Source organism: Boleophthalmus pectinirostris, unplaced genomic scaffold, assembly GCF_026225935.1.
Source record: "Boleophthalmus pectinirostris isolate CB_2022bp ecotype Guang Dong unplaced genomic scaffold, ASM2622593v1 HiC_scaffold_5, whole genome shotgun sequence".
In the NCBI taxonomy this organism is placed as follows: Eukaryota; Metazoa; Chordata; class Actinopteri; order Gobiiformes; family Gobiidae; genus Boleophthalmus; species Boleophthalmus pectinirostris.
This window is the reverse complement of record NW_026571404.1, coordinates 19,662,066-19,679,033: the sequence shown is the minus strand read 5'-3', so window position 1 is coordinate 19,679,033 and position 16,968 is coordinate 19,662,066. Positions and strand designations below refer to the sequence as shown.

General features: G+C 40.5%; 1 protein-coding gene across 24 annotated transcripts in view; it reads left to right on the top strand.

The window, feature by feature from the left end:
* The first annotated feature begins 2,152 nt into the window (after positions 1-2,152).
* Positions 2,153-16,968, top strand: part of LOC110156860 (neurexin-1a) — a 319,412-nt gene continuing 304,596 nt past the window's right edge. For 21 of the 24 annotated variants that reach the window (XM_055162538.1, XM_055162536.1, XM_055162534.1 and 18 more), the window contains exon 1: positions 2,153-2,864. In XM_055162538.1, the coding sequence (XP_055018513.1) occupies positions 2,153-2,864 (712 nt within the window). Of the gene's footprint in view, positions 2,872-10,196; positions 10,215-16,968 lie in introns of all 24 variants that reach the window. The other 3 variants (XM_055162513.1, XM_055162514.1, XM_055162529.1) reach the window with 2 other exon arrangements.

Sequence of the window (16,968 nt, the reverse complement as noted above, 5' to 3'; positions counted from 1 at the left end):
CTGATTACAGTAAATAAAATCAAATTAAATGGATTGTTAGACAAACAACCTAAATTAGAAATGGTTGACACTGGCTGACATTGCATAGAAATTAAATCCCATTCACTAAAAGGCTACAGCTGTACTCTGATGTAGCGCGTAAACGTTGCCCGGGCTGTAAATACCCATAGACCAGAGACTGATGAGCGGTGGAGGCAGAGGCGCTGTCCAAGGTACTGCATTCGGCCCCTCCCCGGTAGACATCACGGAGAGACACGTGATTCTCGCTGTCTGTGGCTCTTGACAGTCGCTGGATAGGCTCAACGGGGGAACCAGATTGCACCTTCTCCTCCGCTGAAGATAACGGGATTTTCTCCACTGCGCACCGGCGACGGAGCTTCCATTCAGCCGCTCCAACTGGCTTTTCATCTTTTTCCTTTTTGTCTTGAGTTTGTGTTTTTGGACACTGGAAACTAACTTCATAAACGGATTACTGGAGGTAATGTGAACACTATAGGCAATCGAGTTTTGGTGTGAAAGTGTTGATGTTTTTTTCACTTAAAAACTGGTCTCGGTCAGACAGTTTGCACGTAAAACCAGGCAAGATTTGAAATAGGACGCACTATCCTGTCATATTTCCCAGTGGGAGCTTTGTGAAAAATAGCTATTTACTCGCAAATAGTTCGGGGTCCCATTCAAGTAACACTTCTAAATGCCAGTTCTTTGCATCCAAAACACGCTAACGATCAGGAGTCCCAAGTAGTCACACGGAATGGTTCGTTGTTCGTGTGCGGAGTGAAGATGCCCTGCTTTGCAAATGAGACGAAACGCTAACTTAGATTCGCTGATTGCAAGTAAAATGGATTTTAATTCACGCACACGATGCATGTCTGTTCTTAAAGGAAACAGTTTTCATAGTTTGTTTCTCTGTGATCTATCCAGAGATGTTTGGATCTTTGGGTTAAAAAGCGATCCGGTGCGAGAGGGGAATAGTGATGAGGCAGACAGAATGGAGCAGCAGCGGACTGTGGAAGGCAGCAGCAGCGGTCCCGCTCGCCGCTTCGTCTCACACAGACCGGGCTTTGTGGAGCGAATGACGCACTTATTCACACGCTACAGATGCTCGTTATTGCGCGCACGTAAAGGAATGCCATCGCTGAAAATAAACGAACTTTTGGGACTCGAGTCAATAGCTCTAAACAAATCTGAGTTAGGCGACCAGTGATTATTAACATATTCTCATCTAGATTCTAAACGATCAAACATATATATATATATATACATTGAAAAAAAGACTCGGGATTGTAGTGATTGATTTGATATGTGATACAGGAGGTTTCGATTTGCTCCATGTGTGCATACAGAAGCTGCTCTGTGCGAAGACTGTTTTGTGTGCAGCTGTGTGCTACCAGGAAAGCCTGATATGAATCTAATGATATGGTTTGAGAAGACACAAAGGCCTGTGTGGAATAAATGCCAGAGGAGTGTACCTAAATACTGTGATTAGACTGATGATAGTCTTTAGAGTGAATGGTGATGAGGGTTTTGGACACAAGCGTTCAACGCACAAGTCGAAATGCTCACTGTGTTTTCTTTCTTCCTCTTTTTTACAGCATTGGGACTAAGGAGCTCTTTGACAGACAGCCTGCCTCTTCTGTCACGTCAAGTTGGTTACATATGGCATTTTTACAGAGGATGCAGGGTGAAGAGCCCCAGGCGAGGCTCCTAGATCCTGACCAAAGAAAAGAGGCATGAACATGAAGCTGCTATTTCACCTCGAGTGAAGCAGTGTCTGACTGGCAACACAAGAGACACTTCCTCATTATACAAATTAGACCAACTGTGCCAATGGATTTTTGACTGCGGTTCATTTTGATGTAAACAGCCATGGCAGAGAGGACCTTTAGACAGAGCCCAGTGTTCTGGAGCGAGCAGTGAGAGCTTTGGCAGTGGCCTGGCCTGTGTGAGGTAATGAGATTCGCTCCAGGGAACAAGTGGTGGCCAAGAGTTTTGCGTTGCACAAACCAAGTGTTTAAGCATTTCTTATAAAATGCACCTGTTAGCCCTGGTGTGCCCATCTAGACAGGCTGATTTATAACATTCGTACTTATTGGAAAGATAAAGTCAGATTGAACCCATTTCATTTAGACTTCCTGTAGTTAGTGATTTCACCATGGTCCTTCAGAAGCCCAGTGGTACCCATGTCCTGTGGGTGGCTCTTGTAGTGTGCTGTTTGTTGGAGATGAGTTCTTGTCTGGAGTTTTCCGGAGCTGAGGGCCAGTGGGCCAGGTTCCCCGTGTGGAACGCCTGCTGTGAGAGTGAGATGAGCTTCAACATGAAAACCAAGAGCTCCCAGGGGCTCCTAGTGTACTTCGATGACGATGGATTCTGTGACTTTTTAGAGCTGCTCATAATCAACGGTAAACTCAGCCTTCGCTTCTCCATCTTCTGTGCTGAGCCCGCCTCCATCCTGTCTGACATCGCGATCAACGACAGCCAGTGGCACAGCGTGACAATACGGAGAAACTTTAAGAACACCACTCTGGTCGTGGACAGTGAGGTGAAGTGGGTGGAGGTGAGGTCCAAGAGGAGGGACATGACCGTCTTCAGTCACCTGTTTGTTGGGGGGATACCTCCGGAGTTACGCTCGGTTGCCCTGAGGCTCACGTCTGTGGTGGTGAAGGACCAGCCCCCGTTCACTGGGTGGATAACCAACATCACAGTGAACGGCACCGAGGCCGTGCTAGTCAACAGTGAAGGGGTCCTGCAGGATGTGTGTGGTACTGCTAACATGTGCTTAAATGGAGGAGTGTGCAGCCTGATCAACGATGAACCCACCTGTGACTGCTCCCACACCGGCTACCAGGGCAAGGACTGCAGTGAAGGTAAGGCATCTGACTCAGTCCATACACAGAGCAGCATGTTCTCTGTCATTTAGAGCATTCCCCTCCTCTATTTCGTCATGCGCCATTGATTTGCTAAACAGTTTGTTTGTATGGCTGTCTCTCCTACTAGGCCTCATTAGTAAAACTTGCAGGTGTTTCTGTCCCCTAAGGTGTTCTCCATTCTTATCAAAGTAGCTCCACAGGGATTGGTTGACCTATGAAACATCTCCAATGGCTTACCCCCAACCACCATCGAGCAGTCATTGTCAAGTGAGAGGAAGTAAACATGGATTAAACCAGTGACCTCATCGAAAACGGTCCAACCACTGCGCAGGCTCTCAGATCCAGTGATTCAGTTCATTATCAAACCCAAATAAAATTACATATAGTTTCCACTTAAATACACTTAATTTATTTTGATATATTTGATTATCTAAAACATAAAAAAGTTAATAATCTTTAGTCTAATATAGAGTTAGCTACAAGCACGTATATATTCTAATTCTTCTTTTACTATTGATAACAACATATGGCTTAGAAGATCCCTAGATTGAGCAAATATTATGAAGGATTATTGTGGTGTGTAAATGTGATCTGGGATATTTAATGTAGAATTTTGCTGGCATTGCACAACTGAGTTAATCTAAATTATTTTGCAAACCTTTCTTCCATTTCGCTGCTTTTTGTAACCAAACCTGCAGTCACTAACGCAATGAAAACATCAGCTTTCCACAAATGAGCCAAGTGTTTATTTAACCTGCTGCAGATCAGGGAGCTGCATGGCTTTATTAACACAGACCATCAAAGAGTTTGTTTAATAAGAAATCACATCAGTCTTTTCATGTACAAGCTCTTGACAGTCTTTTCATAACTGATAACAACCCATTCATGTATTTAAACAGCTCAAATCATCCCATCTTAAACTGTTGTGTATCAGAGGTTAATCAGGCTTTTGTCAGGCACTCGCACCTGGAAGTCAGGTTAATGAGCAAAACACTCCACATTTATCAATAGCGCTTTTCCCATCTTAATCGGTTCTTGACTTGCATCTTTATGATTGTTTTGAGGATGCAGTGTCAGTTGTGTAATTCTAAACAGTATGCCTCTATCTCATAATCATCGTCATATTCCTGCCTGCTTTATGCGTAATTTTCCAGTCTGTCTGTAGAGCAGGTGAGCAAAGTCATTATCAAGATTTAAATGACATACTTATATTGATTTCATTCAAATTAAACAAATTTTATTCATTTGTTTGAGTTTACAAAGTGCAGACTCAAGACTTTGATTTAGTAATTTTCTTTAAATATCCTCACAATTACATCGCAAGAGTGTGTATTTAAAGAGCGCACTTTACATTGTTTTCTGATCTATGTCATAATATTGTTTCCTCATCCAAAACATACCTGGAGTTGTGTTTTGTTTCATACACACTTGTTTAACAGAGAAATCCTGCGTATTTAGGCTGAGATCTTTTCAAATACAGGAAATGCTCGACAGTGTTTTAAAACTCCATGCACCTTCACTAGATTCATTTGGATGATTTCAGACCTAGAATTGGCAATCTCTCCTGAGAAAAAGATAAAAGGTAACTTGAAAACTACCACTAAATTATATCACAAGGTGGAACAGAACATTTTGATCTTTTGAGATGTAAAAAGACTAACAATAAATGATTACTCAAACGTGTGTAAATGGAACAAAACACAGCTCCTGGTATGTTTTTGATTAGGTAAGAGCATTATAACATGGCCTAAAGCTCACAGATTCAATTTTGCGTAATATAGGACCTTATAGCAGTTCAAAAGCATAATAATGTAAAATCACATTATAATTACATTTCTGATCATTTCGTAGCGTTAAATCAACAAATCATGGGATAATATTCGTTCTTCTGTTACTTCATGCTTATTTCTCCTGCTACAAACTCTTGAGGTATCATGTGAAAGCTTGTGGGTTATGACCTCATTCACCACTGGAACATTAAACCTGTAGGAGTGGGTACAGTAAAGCCGTTATATGGACTTGTGCCTAATTAGGTTGAGTTAGTAGCGGAGCAGAGCAGCTCCCTGCTCTGGAGCATGTCGCACACGCAGAGCACAGCTGGTAACTGCAGCTGCACTTTACTGCTGCATGGTTTGACAGCTCTATGACAAGTCTTCATTCCTACCATTGTTTAAACTAACAGAGTGGCACATATTTTACAAACAAGTCAGCCATTTTGTATGAGTCAGGTAATTCAGTTGTTAATCTTCTGAGCAGAAATCACATTATTAAATTTAAGGAGAAATTGTGACATTAAAATCAATGAGCCCTTAGATGCTAAAATGGAAATCTAGCTCTGCTTAAAATGACTTGACTTGGACTTGTTTTGGGTTGATTGAGTTTAATTACTTAAATGTCTATTGTGTAACCTTTCTAGTGGAGGGTCCATCACCTGCATTTTCCATGGAGATGTTATTGCCTTGTCTGAAATGTTTCACAGTACAGTATTAAACCTTTCTGTCATCATGGAGACCAAACTAGGCCAAGTTACAGGTGAGATTTGTGGAGAGACAACCTGTTCACAGTCAGAATGCCTGTTTTCTAGGTATTTTTGAGCAATAAATCCACCTGTAATTGGATAAATGTAAGATAAAACTGTTTAATGTCATACTGTGAAACAGAGCAATGACATGTCCATAGAAACAAAATGACAGACCCCCAACCGAAAAGTTACATAGTGCACCTTCAAATGAGATATACTTTTTTTTTGTTTTCAAAACATCGCTGAATGGCTAAGATAATGGTTAAGATAATTTTGTTTAAAATAAGAACATCTTTTTGTTACACCAATGGTAAAATGGCTTGAAAAAAAAAAAAAAAAAAAAAAAAAACTCTGAAACTGGTCACAAATATTTTTAAACAATTTAAACTCTATGTTCTGATTCAGGTAATTTTAGATCTAAAATTGAATTCTTATTTCACATTCAAAGCAGTTTCCCCAAGTAGTTTTTTTTTATTGGTTAAAATAAAATTTAACTGAAATGTCTGTCCTGATTTAAACCAATATATTTTAGAACAAGTCTTCAGTGTCAGAGAGGCTTATAAAAACTGCAATTACACACCTGCAATCACTGGTGTCTATTTATAGCCCAATGTGACACTAGCATTCCAAGACAAGAAAACTGAATTCCTTCAGGAGTCATTAGTGCTGAAAAGCATGAACTTCTGACTCTCTGATATTTAATTTACAGGACAAGTTTGGATTGAGACTAAAGATAATGTGGATTTGCTACTCATGTATTCAAAGTTGTTTTTGTTTTGATGTGAACATTTGCTTTCATGGCATTTGCAAGTGATGAATGCTTCTACTTGCTTTTTGGTATTTGATGCTGAATTATATTATGATTTTACATTTTGTTCATTGTAAACAACCTTATTGATCTAAAAATATAAAGAGTATATAAACCTATCTATCTCAAGGTCTACTACAGACAATATTACAGGTCAGAGCTGTGGCAAGGCAAGCATTCACAGAGAGGATTATTGCATTTTTGAGCAATAGAAACACCTGTAATCAATAGATTCTAGATAAAGGTGTTAAATATCATACCGTGGAACATTCTAGGCAAAGCAATAACATCTCCATGGATACAAGCAGGTGATGGACCCACCACCAGAAAAGTTGCCCAGTGCATCGTTAAGTGTTCTACAGCATTGTTAACTTGTTTTACAAACTTGTTCCACTTTGATCAGATGAAGGATTACGGGCTTTTGTGCTGACCTGTCAAATGCCCCAGTGTCCAATCCCGAACCAGCGCAGCACATAAACAATTATTGAAATGCACTGTGCCCTGGTCAGCCCTGGTGTCTCATTAGTGAAATCACATAGATGCGGCATACACAGCTCTATAGTTGATCCTCACAATAAATGGGATGATGGAGTCACTGCTCTGAGCCAAACTGTCCAGGTGAAAGTGGGACTGCATTATATGGACAGCGGGAACATTGTAAAACATATTAAAGTTATACTATTATTTTTACAGTTAAAGGCCCAATATAATGGATTATGTAGGTTTTTATCACTATGTGTAAGTTCCTTAGACATAGTATTTTGTTGAACAGATGGAAAACAAATGATTGCGAGCAGTGCACAGTTAAAAGCTAAAAGTATAACTTTAGCTTTTTCTTTGTGAACTTTCATTTACAATGATCAGATTGAATTTGAATTTGGACTAGCCCAGGGGTGTCCAAACTTTTTTCATCAAGGGTCATATATCTAAACACAGATGAAGCAGAGGGCCGATTGAGGACCATAGACTTGTGCTCAGTACAGTGAATAATTGAAATATGTGCATGTTTAACAAGATAGAATGAGCCCTCAGTCTTTATTCATGCTAAGATCCTTAAAACCGCACACTAAATATTGAATATTAGCTTTATCAAGGTAGATTTAAAAAAAAAAACTTGCAGTAAAAAGTAAATTTTTAATTGATGCAACGTAATTTGGGACAATTCTCCTGGAAGCCTGAGGGCCAAGAAAAATTAGTTTGAGGGCCGCATTTGGCCCACGAGCCTTAGTTTGGACATGCCTGGACTAGCCCGTAATGACTGCAGAGCTCCTGGTATGATTTTGATTAGAAAACATTGTAACAGAGATGATTTAACATATAGTTTAAAGTTTTTGCACAGAAGAGTCCACAATAATAATGATAGTGCATCCTTGTGCTCAATAGAACTGTTTAAATTTCAATGTGTGGCACGAATCGTAAAACTGTCCAGTTGTATTTTCTCAATCAAAAGCAAATGATTTATGATACACATTTTAGAAAACGATATTGCATCTTGCACATCTAGCATTTCATAATCATTAAAGTTGGAAATAAAATTCATATCCTGGACACTTCTCTTTATGCATTCGCTCTGAGAGGCTACATCCTGTTGTTAGCTAACCATTATCTGTGTGCTTTACTCTGGATCCCATGCTATTACCATAATGCATTTCTTCTCTTTTGGTTATGACACTTGTTCCTTAATTGGCTGTGAGCTGCTCTAATTGAGTTTTAATCAGCGGCGGTAGCGTCACATGACTGGACGTCCTGCCAGTAAGAGGGGCCTTAATAGCTTTGGCGGGCCCTCGAGTACATTAGAGCTGTGTTTTACATCATCTGTCACAATGATCACTCACCACCTGCTCAATGGAGGAGGAGGTGTGACAACTTAAATGCAAATGAAATGCAAGCAAAATGTTTCCTGAGAGAATAAGATGTATTTTAAAAAGAAAATGCTCGAGATATACAGCTGTTAAAGGGGCACTGTGTAGCTTTTAAAACGATCTGCTGTCACAGTGGAGATTTTATTGCTTCACCAGGAATGTTCCACTGTATGACAATAAAGCACACCAATACTGCATTTATTTTACTACGGGTGTCAACAATGCTCAGAATACCTTTGAAAACTCACATTCTTATTGTAAGTGAAGTTGGTCCACAGATCTGACCTGTAACTTGATTAATGATTCACCAATAAGAGACTGGTATCGGCGCCATCCCGTTTTGGTCTATAAATTGGTGTAATAAGATGATTTACTGGACAATATCGTACGCCATCAGTGCATCATTAAACTTGACCTTGTGGCACCACCTGCTTGTCTCAATGGAGATAGATAAGTTTGAGAAGTCCAGGCAAAGTAATAACATCTCCACGATGACAGGCAGGTAGCAGTCACTCCTTCAGAAAAGTTATAGGTCCCCTTTAGTTCAGGTTGTTATAACAATTCTTGGCTGGTGGTTGTACAGTTATGTGCTGTGTGAGGCTGTTAATGGGACACTATTGAACATTTGAACATCAAATGTATTATTTATTATGATGAAGCACAGCTATTCAAAGTTAAATTTTCTGTTCGGATGAAGTCTTGGCGTCATGCCTCGAGTCAATACTGAACAATTTGTGCCAAGACTCTCCAAGGACGAGGCTTATACAGTGCAAGTGACAATAAAATACACAAGGAGGAAGTGAATGGTCTCTGGCTCCCCTCCAGTATCCACAAACATGTGTGTGTTGCGCAAACTGGTGACTCATCTATTCTAACTGCCCCAAGTGAATCCGTGTCTCACATTGTCTTAGCTCTGTTGCTCACTGGCCTTTGGTGTACCCACCTGTGGTCCCTCCTTCATTTGTGATTTGTTGACCACCCTGACAACATTCAGTAATAAGACACATAACATAACACAATTAGTAGCTTTATTTTCTTAGTGTTTATGCCTTAAATGCACTGACTTGCATAAAAGAAATCATGGAGTCATGAAGTCTTACTTATATTGTATTGGAGCTAAATCTGAATGAAGTAGACATATGGAGTGAAATAAGAACTTGTGATCATGTATGGTTCTCTTTCATCATTAGTTTACACAGAGTTGTATGTGTTGGTTGTACAGCCATGTACTATTTGTGATTGTTACGTATGTTTCATGGATAATGTCATTTTTCAAAGACAATCTGCTGCTTCAGTGAATTGTCACTATAGAAAAAGCAACAGAGGATCTCTTCTGTAGTTTTTTATCTCTGCCATGGATAGTTTGATCCAATACTGTGGGACATTTCAGACAAAGCAATAACATCGCCATGGATACAGACCATCCACCAGAAAAAAATGCACAGTGCACCTTTTAACGGGAAATCAATGGACTTATGAATTAGATTTAATATTTCAATAATATTTAATATTTTCTATATTTAATTCTATAATAAACAAGTAAAATAAGGGTCTAGATAATGTTAAAAGTACAAGCACATTAATGTCTCCAATAAATAAGCACATCATTGCAGCACCACAGAGGCAAAACTATATTAAGATCTGAGCTAACTACATTAATTGACAATGATGACAGATCAGCAGTTGTAGTTTGAATTTGCACATTCACTGGGGAGCTGTCCATCATTCAGTCAGTCATGTGACACATCTCTCCCAGTGTCAGTCACAGAGGGGCTCCACTCAGACAATGCAGTCAGATTAATACCACACATACCACTGTAGGCCAGTTTAAGGACAGATACTGTACTGGGATCAAAAGATTAGAGGGATTTTCCCCTGTATTTTTCCTTCTTTAAATACAACTTCTCCGACTGTCAAAAGAGTGTTTCTGAAATACGGTGACATCAGCCCCCTCCTAAAGTGGATCGCTCCCTCAGCACAAATAAACATGTTAGAATACAAATACCAGTTATGCAACCACGCTCTATACTGTACTGTGCCGTTTCATTGTCAGCGCACTGAGCTGTCACCTGAAATCAATGCAATATCATGGGATGCATAATTCCAACAATAGGAGCGATTTGTTGTGTATGCCAGAGAAAATTCACATTACAATAGTGTTTACTAGAAATGATGATGGCATTTGCATATGTGTGTTTCATGTAGGCTTTCATGGTCTGATTGTGCAATGTTCTCAATGAATAATGTAATATGATCATGAATGAGGCTATGGAGAAATGCACAAACAGAATCTGGGTGTCTTTGATGCTACTCTGTATGGAGAATGAAAAAAAAGAAAGAAAAAAAAGATTAAATTGAAATTGTAATGATCATTATAATTTGTTCATATAGGGGAAAAAAATAATTATACTGTTTCGTCAGACTTGGTTGGAGTTGTTGGGTTGTCAGATTAGTCCATGATGAATTAACTGGATTAGATAAAATATTAATGACAAGGCAAGTAGAAATATAAATTTTTCTGCTTTGAATTTTACAAGAAAAAAAGGTTTTGGAGTCCAAATCATATACAGTATACTGGTAGGAATAAAACTATGGACTAGTCCAGGGATGGGCAAACTACGGCCCGGGGGCCATATGCGGCCCTTTAAACCTTTTAATCCGGCCCGCCGAACTTGAATAAATAATAATAATAAACCTTGTTAATGTTTTATTTTTCCTGCATTTCCGGCGTTTCCCAGTAGACGGCGCACTATATATACATTGAGGTGCGGCGGCTTCTGTTGGTTGCAATGCTTTATGGGAAAGTATTGACAGGAGTCATTTTCAGGCGGCATAGTCGGACCATGAATGAGGTAGAAGTGTTAAAGACATAAGACTGCACTAATTCTGATGTAAGTGTGTACAAATTAAACCTTAGTGCTGCGATATGTCATCTATAGAAACATGACATATATACGTACTAGTGCACTGTAGTTACTCTCTGTGACGGTGTCTTATGCATCACGTGTTACCTCGTATTATCTGGGTCAGTCAGAGGTGTGACTATCTGTGATATTTGATAAAGAAAGGACTGTATAATAGATCCATGGCCAAACCCCCATAGTCCAAAATGGCCGCCCATTCAAATTAATGTACTGAGCATGACATGGCGCATGATCCCAGATTAGCCTAACATGGCTAGTTACTTCCGGTGGCTGTGGGCCGACCGAGCATGCGCAGTAGTGCTCTTTTCTCCCACGGGCACATGCGAATGCCCGCGGCCACACGCACGGAGCGCGGGCTCGTGTATCACGTGATCGTTTTGACCAATCAGAGCGAGAGGAGCTAGAGCGGAGCCGGAGCTAACGAATATAAAGCGCTTTTTAAAGACAACTGAAGGATTTTGAGCGAGAAAAAGTTTATGATCTAAAACTAGGTAAAAATCGCCAACAAATCCGATATTTTTGAAAGCTGTAGATGACCTGTCAGACGAACACGAGCAGTTTGTGATCACATTGCCTCTATGAGAAAAATCTTGTCTCGGCCCATGGGATTTTTTCTGCTGAAGTTCCAGTAAGTGACACTACGTCAACTGGAGGCAGCTACAAACAGCAATACTGTATCCAGTTATTTAGTGCCCGGTGACCTTATGCAGCCATTCAAACTGACCCACAGAACTTGACCAAATTATAATAAATAAACCGTACTGCTGTTTGATCTTTCTTGCATTTCCGGCGTTTCCCGGTAGATGGCGCACTATATATACATTGAGGTGCGGCGGCTTCTGTTGGCCGCAATGCTTTATGGGAAAGTATTGACAGGAGTCATTTCTGGCGGTGTATTCGGACTATGAATGAGGTAGAAGTGTTCAAGACATAAGGCTGCACTGTTTCCGCTTTTAAATCTGTGTTAAATAAAGTCATAAAATTCATACTCACTGTTTTAGGAAGTCCTGAAGGCTTGATTAGACTTTGCATTAACATGGTCTATGTGTCGTCTACGCGCTCTGTGTAAATGCTCGGGACACATGTTTGTCTTTGGTGTGCAGTGGGGCAGACCTCATTTCACTTTTCATGAGTTCTGGAACTTACATGTCTAAAAGTTGCAGCGCGTAGTGCAGAATACGTCCTACATGAGAGTAAATACGAGTGCAATGGAGCCGGGCTCTGAACATGTCATGTCCCGTCTTCTGTCCGGCCCTTCAGTCAAATTTTAGAACCCTATGTGGCCCCCGAGCCAAAAAGTTTGCCCACCCCTGGACTAGTCTCTAGTTTAAATTTGGAGATCATTTGTCATCTGAAAATAAATATAAGTATTTAGCTAGACTGATCTTGAGTAAAGTCAAAGTTGAAAACCATAGACATAGTGGTCAAATTTAAGGGCCAGTCTTGCATTAGGATAAATGACAATCGCAGATGTCTTCAACCTTCTGAGATTGTATTACATGCTGCACTTTGAATGGCACAGATCGTGTATATGGGTGAAATGTTGACCCAAAACATTACTGTATCTTCTAATGTGTAGCTATATTATATTACCATATAGATTTACATATAATTTACATAACAGCTTCCTTTCTATATGAGTGTTGAAACGCTATTGCTTTTCATCAGATCTTAAACAGCACAAATCCATAAAGAATTCTCTGGACACTTCCTCCTCAGTTTTACAGATCTGTCTTTTATTATAGTGGTGCTTAGATCTTAGCTGCAGTGAATACTCATTTTTATTAATTTCAACCCAGCAACACAGTCACACTTCAGATGTGAATTTGTCACATGTCAGCTTTGGGACCCACAGTTTCACTAAAAAGCTGTTGAGCACTTTTATCGAGAATAGGTCCTTAGAGTATTTTGCTTCCAAGTAGGTTTTTCCACTCCTTTAATTTCTCTTCTAACAAACTAACTGAAGATATCCTCATAACCTCCTTACTTAGAGAAATGTCTAGTGCATTATAATAGATATAATCTAGCCAGGGATTAAGGTTATTACCACTACGGTATAAGCTGCTGGATCATAGGCTCTGTAAGATGTAGAAGAATGTAGAGGTCCTCTTCACATCTGCTTCCTATGTGTCTGTGCCGTCTCCTCGGAAATGTCTCCACTGGATTAATGTCCACACACCATCTGCCCTGCTCAAGTTTGAATAACAGCATAATAAGATTCATTAAACACAACGCCTTCTCTTTTACCAGCAGAAGGCAATTACAAAACATAGTATGGGATTTCACATTCAGTGGTTAGCATTTCTGTCTGTAAATGTAGTGAAGTAATCATAAACTTAAAGGTGCACTACAACCATAGACTGTATAAAAAAGTGGACTAAGCGAGTGTGACGTCACTCACAGCGTTCAGCTCCACTCAACTGAACTGATGCAAACGGTTAAAGGTTGTATGGAGGATTTTTTTTGTTTCAAATTGTCAATGATAGCATTATAGAGATGCAGTAGCCTTGTAATTATGATGACCAAAAAAAAGAGAATAAAAATTCATCAACTCTGGACGTGGTGGGGCCAGCTAAACATTTGCCTATAGATAACGACACTGCCTCGTTATCTGTTAGTTGACAGGCTGTCAATCAAACTCCCTACGTTTCTAGCGTAACTGACTTGCCTGCGCGCCGGCGGTACGTGGTTTACGTACGCCTGTCACGCAGTCCACAGACGCAAGCCGCACAGACGCTGTTTACTCCACCAACGCAACAGTTCTTAGCGGCTTTTTTTGACCTATATCTTCCTCGCAGTTAGCACAAAGTTTGTTGCAATGGCAGACAAGAATCCAGGAGCAGTTCGCCGCAAAAGAAAGTCCGTTTTTGAGGTCGCTGAAAGAAGAAGACAGACAAGGGGAAAAGCAGCAGCGAAGCCAAACTAAGGTGATTCTTGTAGATTCATTCCAGTGATGGCGCAACTGAAGCAGACGCAGGGTCTAAAGACTGACGCACTGGTCCACAAATTACTCCTGGACAGGTAACTTCTGCTTATTATGAAAACGTACTTTATTTCCAAGAGCTAGTCAAACGTTTTTCAGGACACGAAAGCGATATTCTATGTCTGAAAACGTAATTTTCAAGGCAAAGAAAGAGTCCGCTTGCTGCTGCGTGTTGTAGCTAGTTCATTCGCACTGAATCTCCGCGCAACCTTCTCTGCTCCCCTTTCCTACTCCTCTCCCCGCTGCCCGTTCCGCTCTTCCTGCTCCTCACTTCTCCGGGCACGGAATCTCCATGCACCGCTCTCCTCTCCTCTCTCCTCTCCCTGCTCCCCTCTCCTCTCCTTCTCCCTGCTCCTCACTTCTTGTCCGCGCACGAAATGTCCGCGCACCCCGTCCCCCCGCTCCTCACTTCTCCGCCTTGCCTAACCAACACTGTAGTTAGTTGTTTACAAGTCATGTGCAGCGCACCGGCTGTAAACAAACCTGTTTCTGGTGTAAGGAGAAGGAGGGAGGAGGCGTTTCTACGTAGGGAGCTGTAGGGGAGGGGGGGTGGTTTCACGCATGTGCAACATTTGAAAAAGGACAAACAGTCGCTGGATTTCTCGTTCCTTGGAAAATCCTCTATACAACCTTTAAAGGAGCGAATTTAGAGACAGGCTACATATTTGGAAATCTGACCCCAAGTATCATAGCAACCACAAGAGCCAATCATGATTAAGGTTGTTCAGTGTGCTCGCCCTTCTCACTGGAAAGTGGGAAGGGAGACTTAACTCTAGCGGGAGCGACCTCTGGGAATCAAGGCATCTGGTTGGTCCGTTATTTATGTTCATATCTTGATTTAGGAACAAAATAGTAAAATGAAAATTCAGCATCATGTAGCGCGGGTTAATTCCGACATTTTAAGACCAAAATGACGAGGCTCACAGCAGCAGTTACAGAGAGAGGAGCCACAAGATCCCAATGTAAGACAATTGGAGCCAGAGGCAGAGAGAGCCAGAAGAGCCCCGACACACTTCCTATTTCACACACGGTAGTTAGCCGTTAGCTATGTCCACTCATAGTAGTCTCATGTTGTAGTCTATGACTACAACATTTTTCTAGACAGCCCATCACCTGTTTTTTTTTTTTTTTTTTTTTATGATAATGTTCTTGCGTTGCAGGCGATGTTCTACAGTATGATATTAAACTATCTTACATTTACTCTGTTATAGTTGCTAAAGAATTACCTGGACAAACATGTATTCTTATGGGGTTATGGAGCAGGATTGCATTTCCAGAGATCTTACCTGTTACTTGGCCTGTTAGCATCATCCGCTTTGATATGCACTGGTAGCTCCAGGGACACAAGCAGAATACTTACATAGGAATACTTACATAGCATGCCTTTAATGGCTTTTGTTCATGCTGTACTTACCTAAGACTTGTTGTTTCCCTGATGTAAACAAACAGCAGTTTACAAGAGCTAGAAATGCATGTTTGGGTTTTTACTCTTGCAAGGTTTTGCTTGGCATAGATTTACATGTTCTAAGTTAAATTAATAACTTGTTTTTGAGGAACAGATCTGCACTCTTTAGACCAAATACTTTATATGTATTGCTCTAAATTAACTGATCAAAAATACTTAAAAAAAAAAAAAAAAAAAACTACTGATGTTATTGTAGCCACCGAGATTGGTCTAAGATACAACCCTTCCGCCATTCATTTCCACTATTCAAAATGGCCAGTTGTCACTCGTCATATGTTTCCTTTGCTCATATGGGACGCCCGCTCCTTCATAGACGCTCAGAGCCTGTGGGAGTGTAAAATCCTGCTCAAGTTGTCAGACACTTTTCTCCTTTTGTGCTTTCAATAATGACATCCCACACAAAAGATGTCAGCTCCCTAAAGTGTCCCGCAGATTTCTGACAGTGTTGGCCGCTCCTGGACTTGAAATTGTGCAGTATCGCAGTATCAATTTCCATTTGAGTGTCTGGTCACGCTGCAGCTTCCTCCCTGTGTCTCTGCTGCCTGATAATGAGCCAATGGCGAGTAATGTTGGATAGATGCATTCGGTTTGCACTGAGATAGGCCCTCACTTAGACTCATTACTCTTGATTTGGTTCAAATTGTAATTTAACAACAAATCGATTCTCGGGCAGAGTTGACCTTTGCTAGGAGCTTTTTACATTTTGCCTCAAAGTGCTAGTGCGACACTGAGAGCCAGTGGAAGCCCAGCCCTCCCGCTATTTTAAAACCACTGTCTCATGTGTAGTGCGCGATGGAACTCTCGCCTTCTGTTCAGATTTGTTTTTGTCGTGGCTGATGGAAATACAAGAGCGTTCTAATTAAGACACACAATTGGATATAAGCTCTTTGAAAACATGTCTGCACAAATAACAGACTTGCACAGCGTTTTGGGGAAGATAAATCACGACTTTTCAATTTGCCCGAGTTTCCATGCAACTCATTTTGTGCACAAATGACTAACAGAACAGTAATATTGGATATCAGAGGCTATGAGAATCTCTTTTTCTTCCATTTGTACGTCAGCGGATGCCACAACAAATCATTTGTGCAGTGATTTCATGTGTGGTTGATATAAGGATGTAACTTTCTTGATACCACACCTCATTTAGTATTCAGAATTGGCACCAAAAACTACATTGTGATTCCCATTGCAAAGTCTAGTAGTAAAAGGTCTGTACCTGATTTTTTCCCATGCAAGTGTCCCAGTACAGATATTTTATATAAGCAGTTTTTGAGGTTGAGTAGGTCCACTGTGTACTGTGTAAACATAGAGCATGTTATTGTCAGATATTCAGCAAGTGTGCAGTTAGCATGCTAGTTTATGTGAGCATTATCTTGACAGCAACACCCATTGGCCTGTGAAAGTTGTGAAAAACGCTTACAAAGTAATTTCAGAGAATAATTTGGATGCTCAAAATGCATAAAGTGAGTAATCCCTTTGGACCGCTACCAATCATTTAAAAATTAGTTAGTTCCGTTTTTTAAGACAGTAAAAAT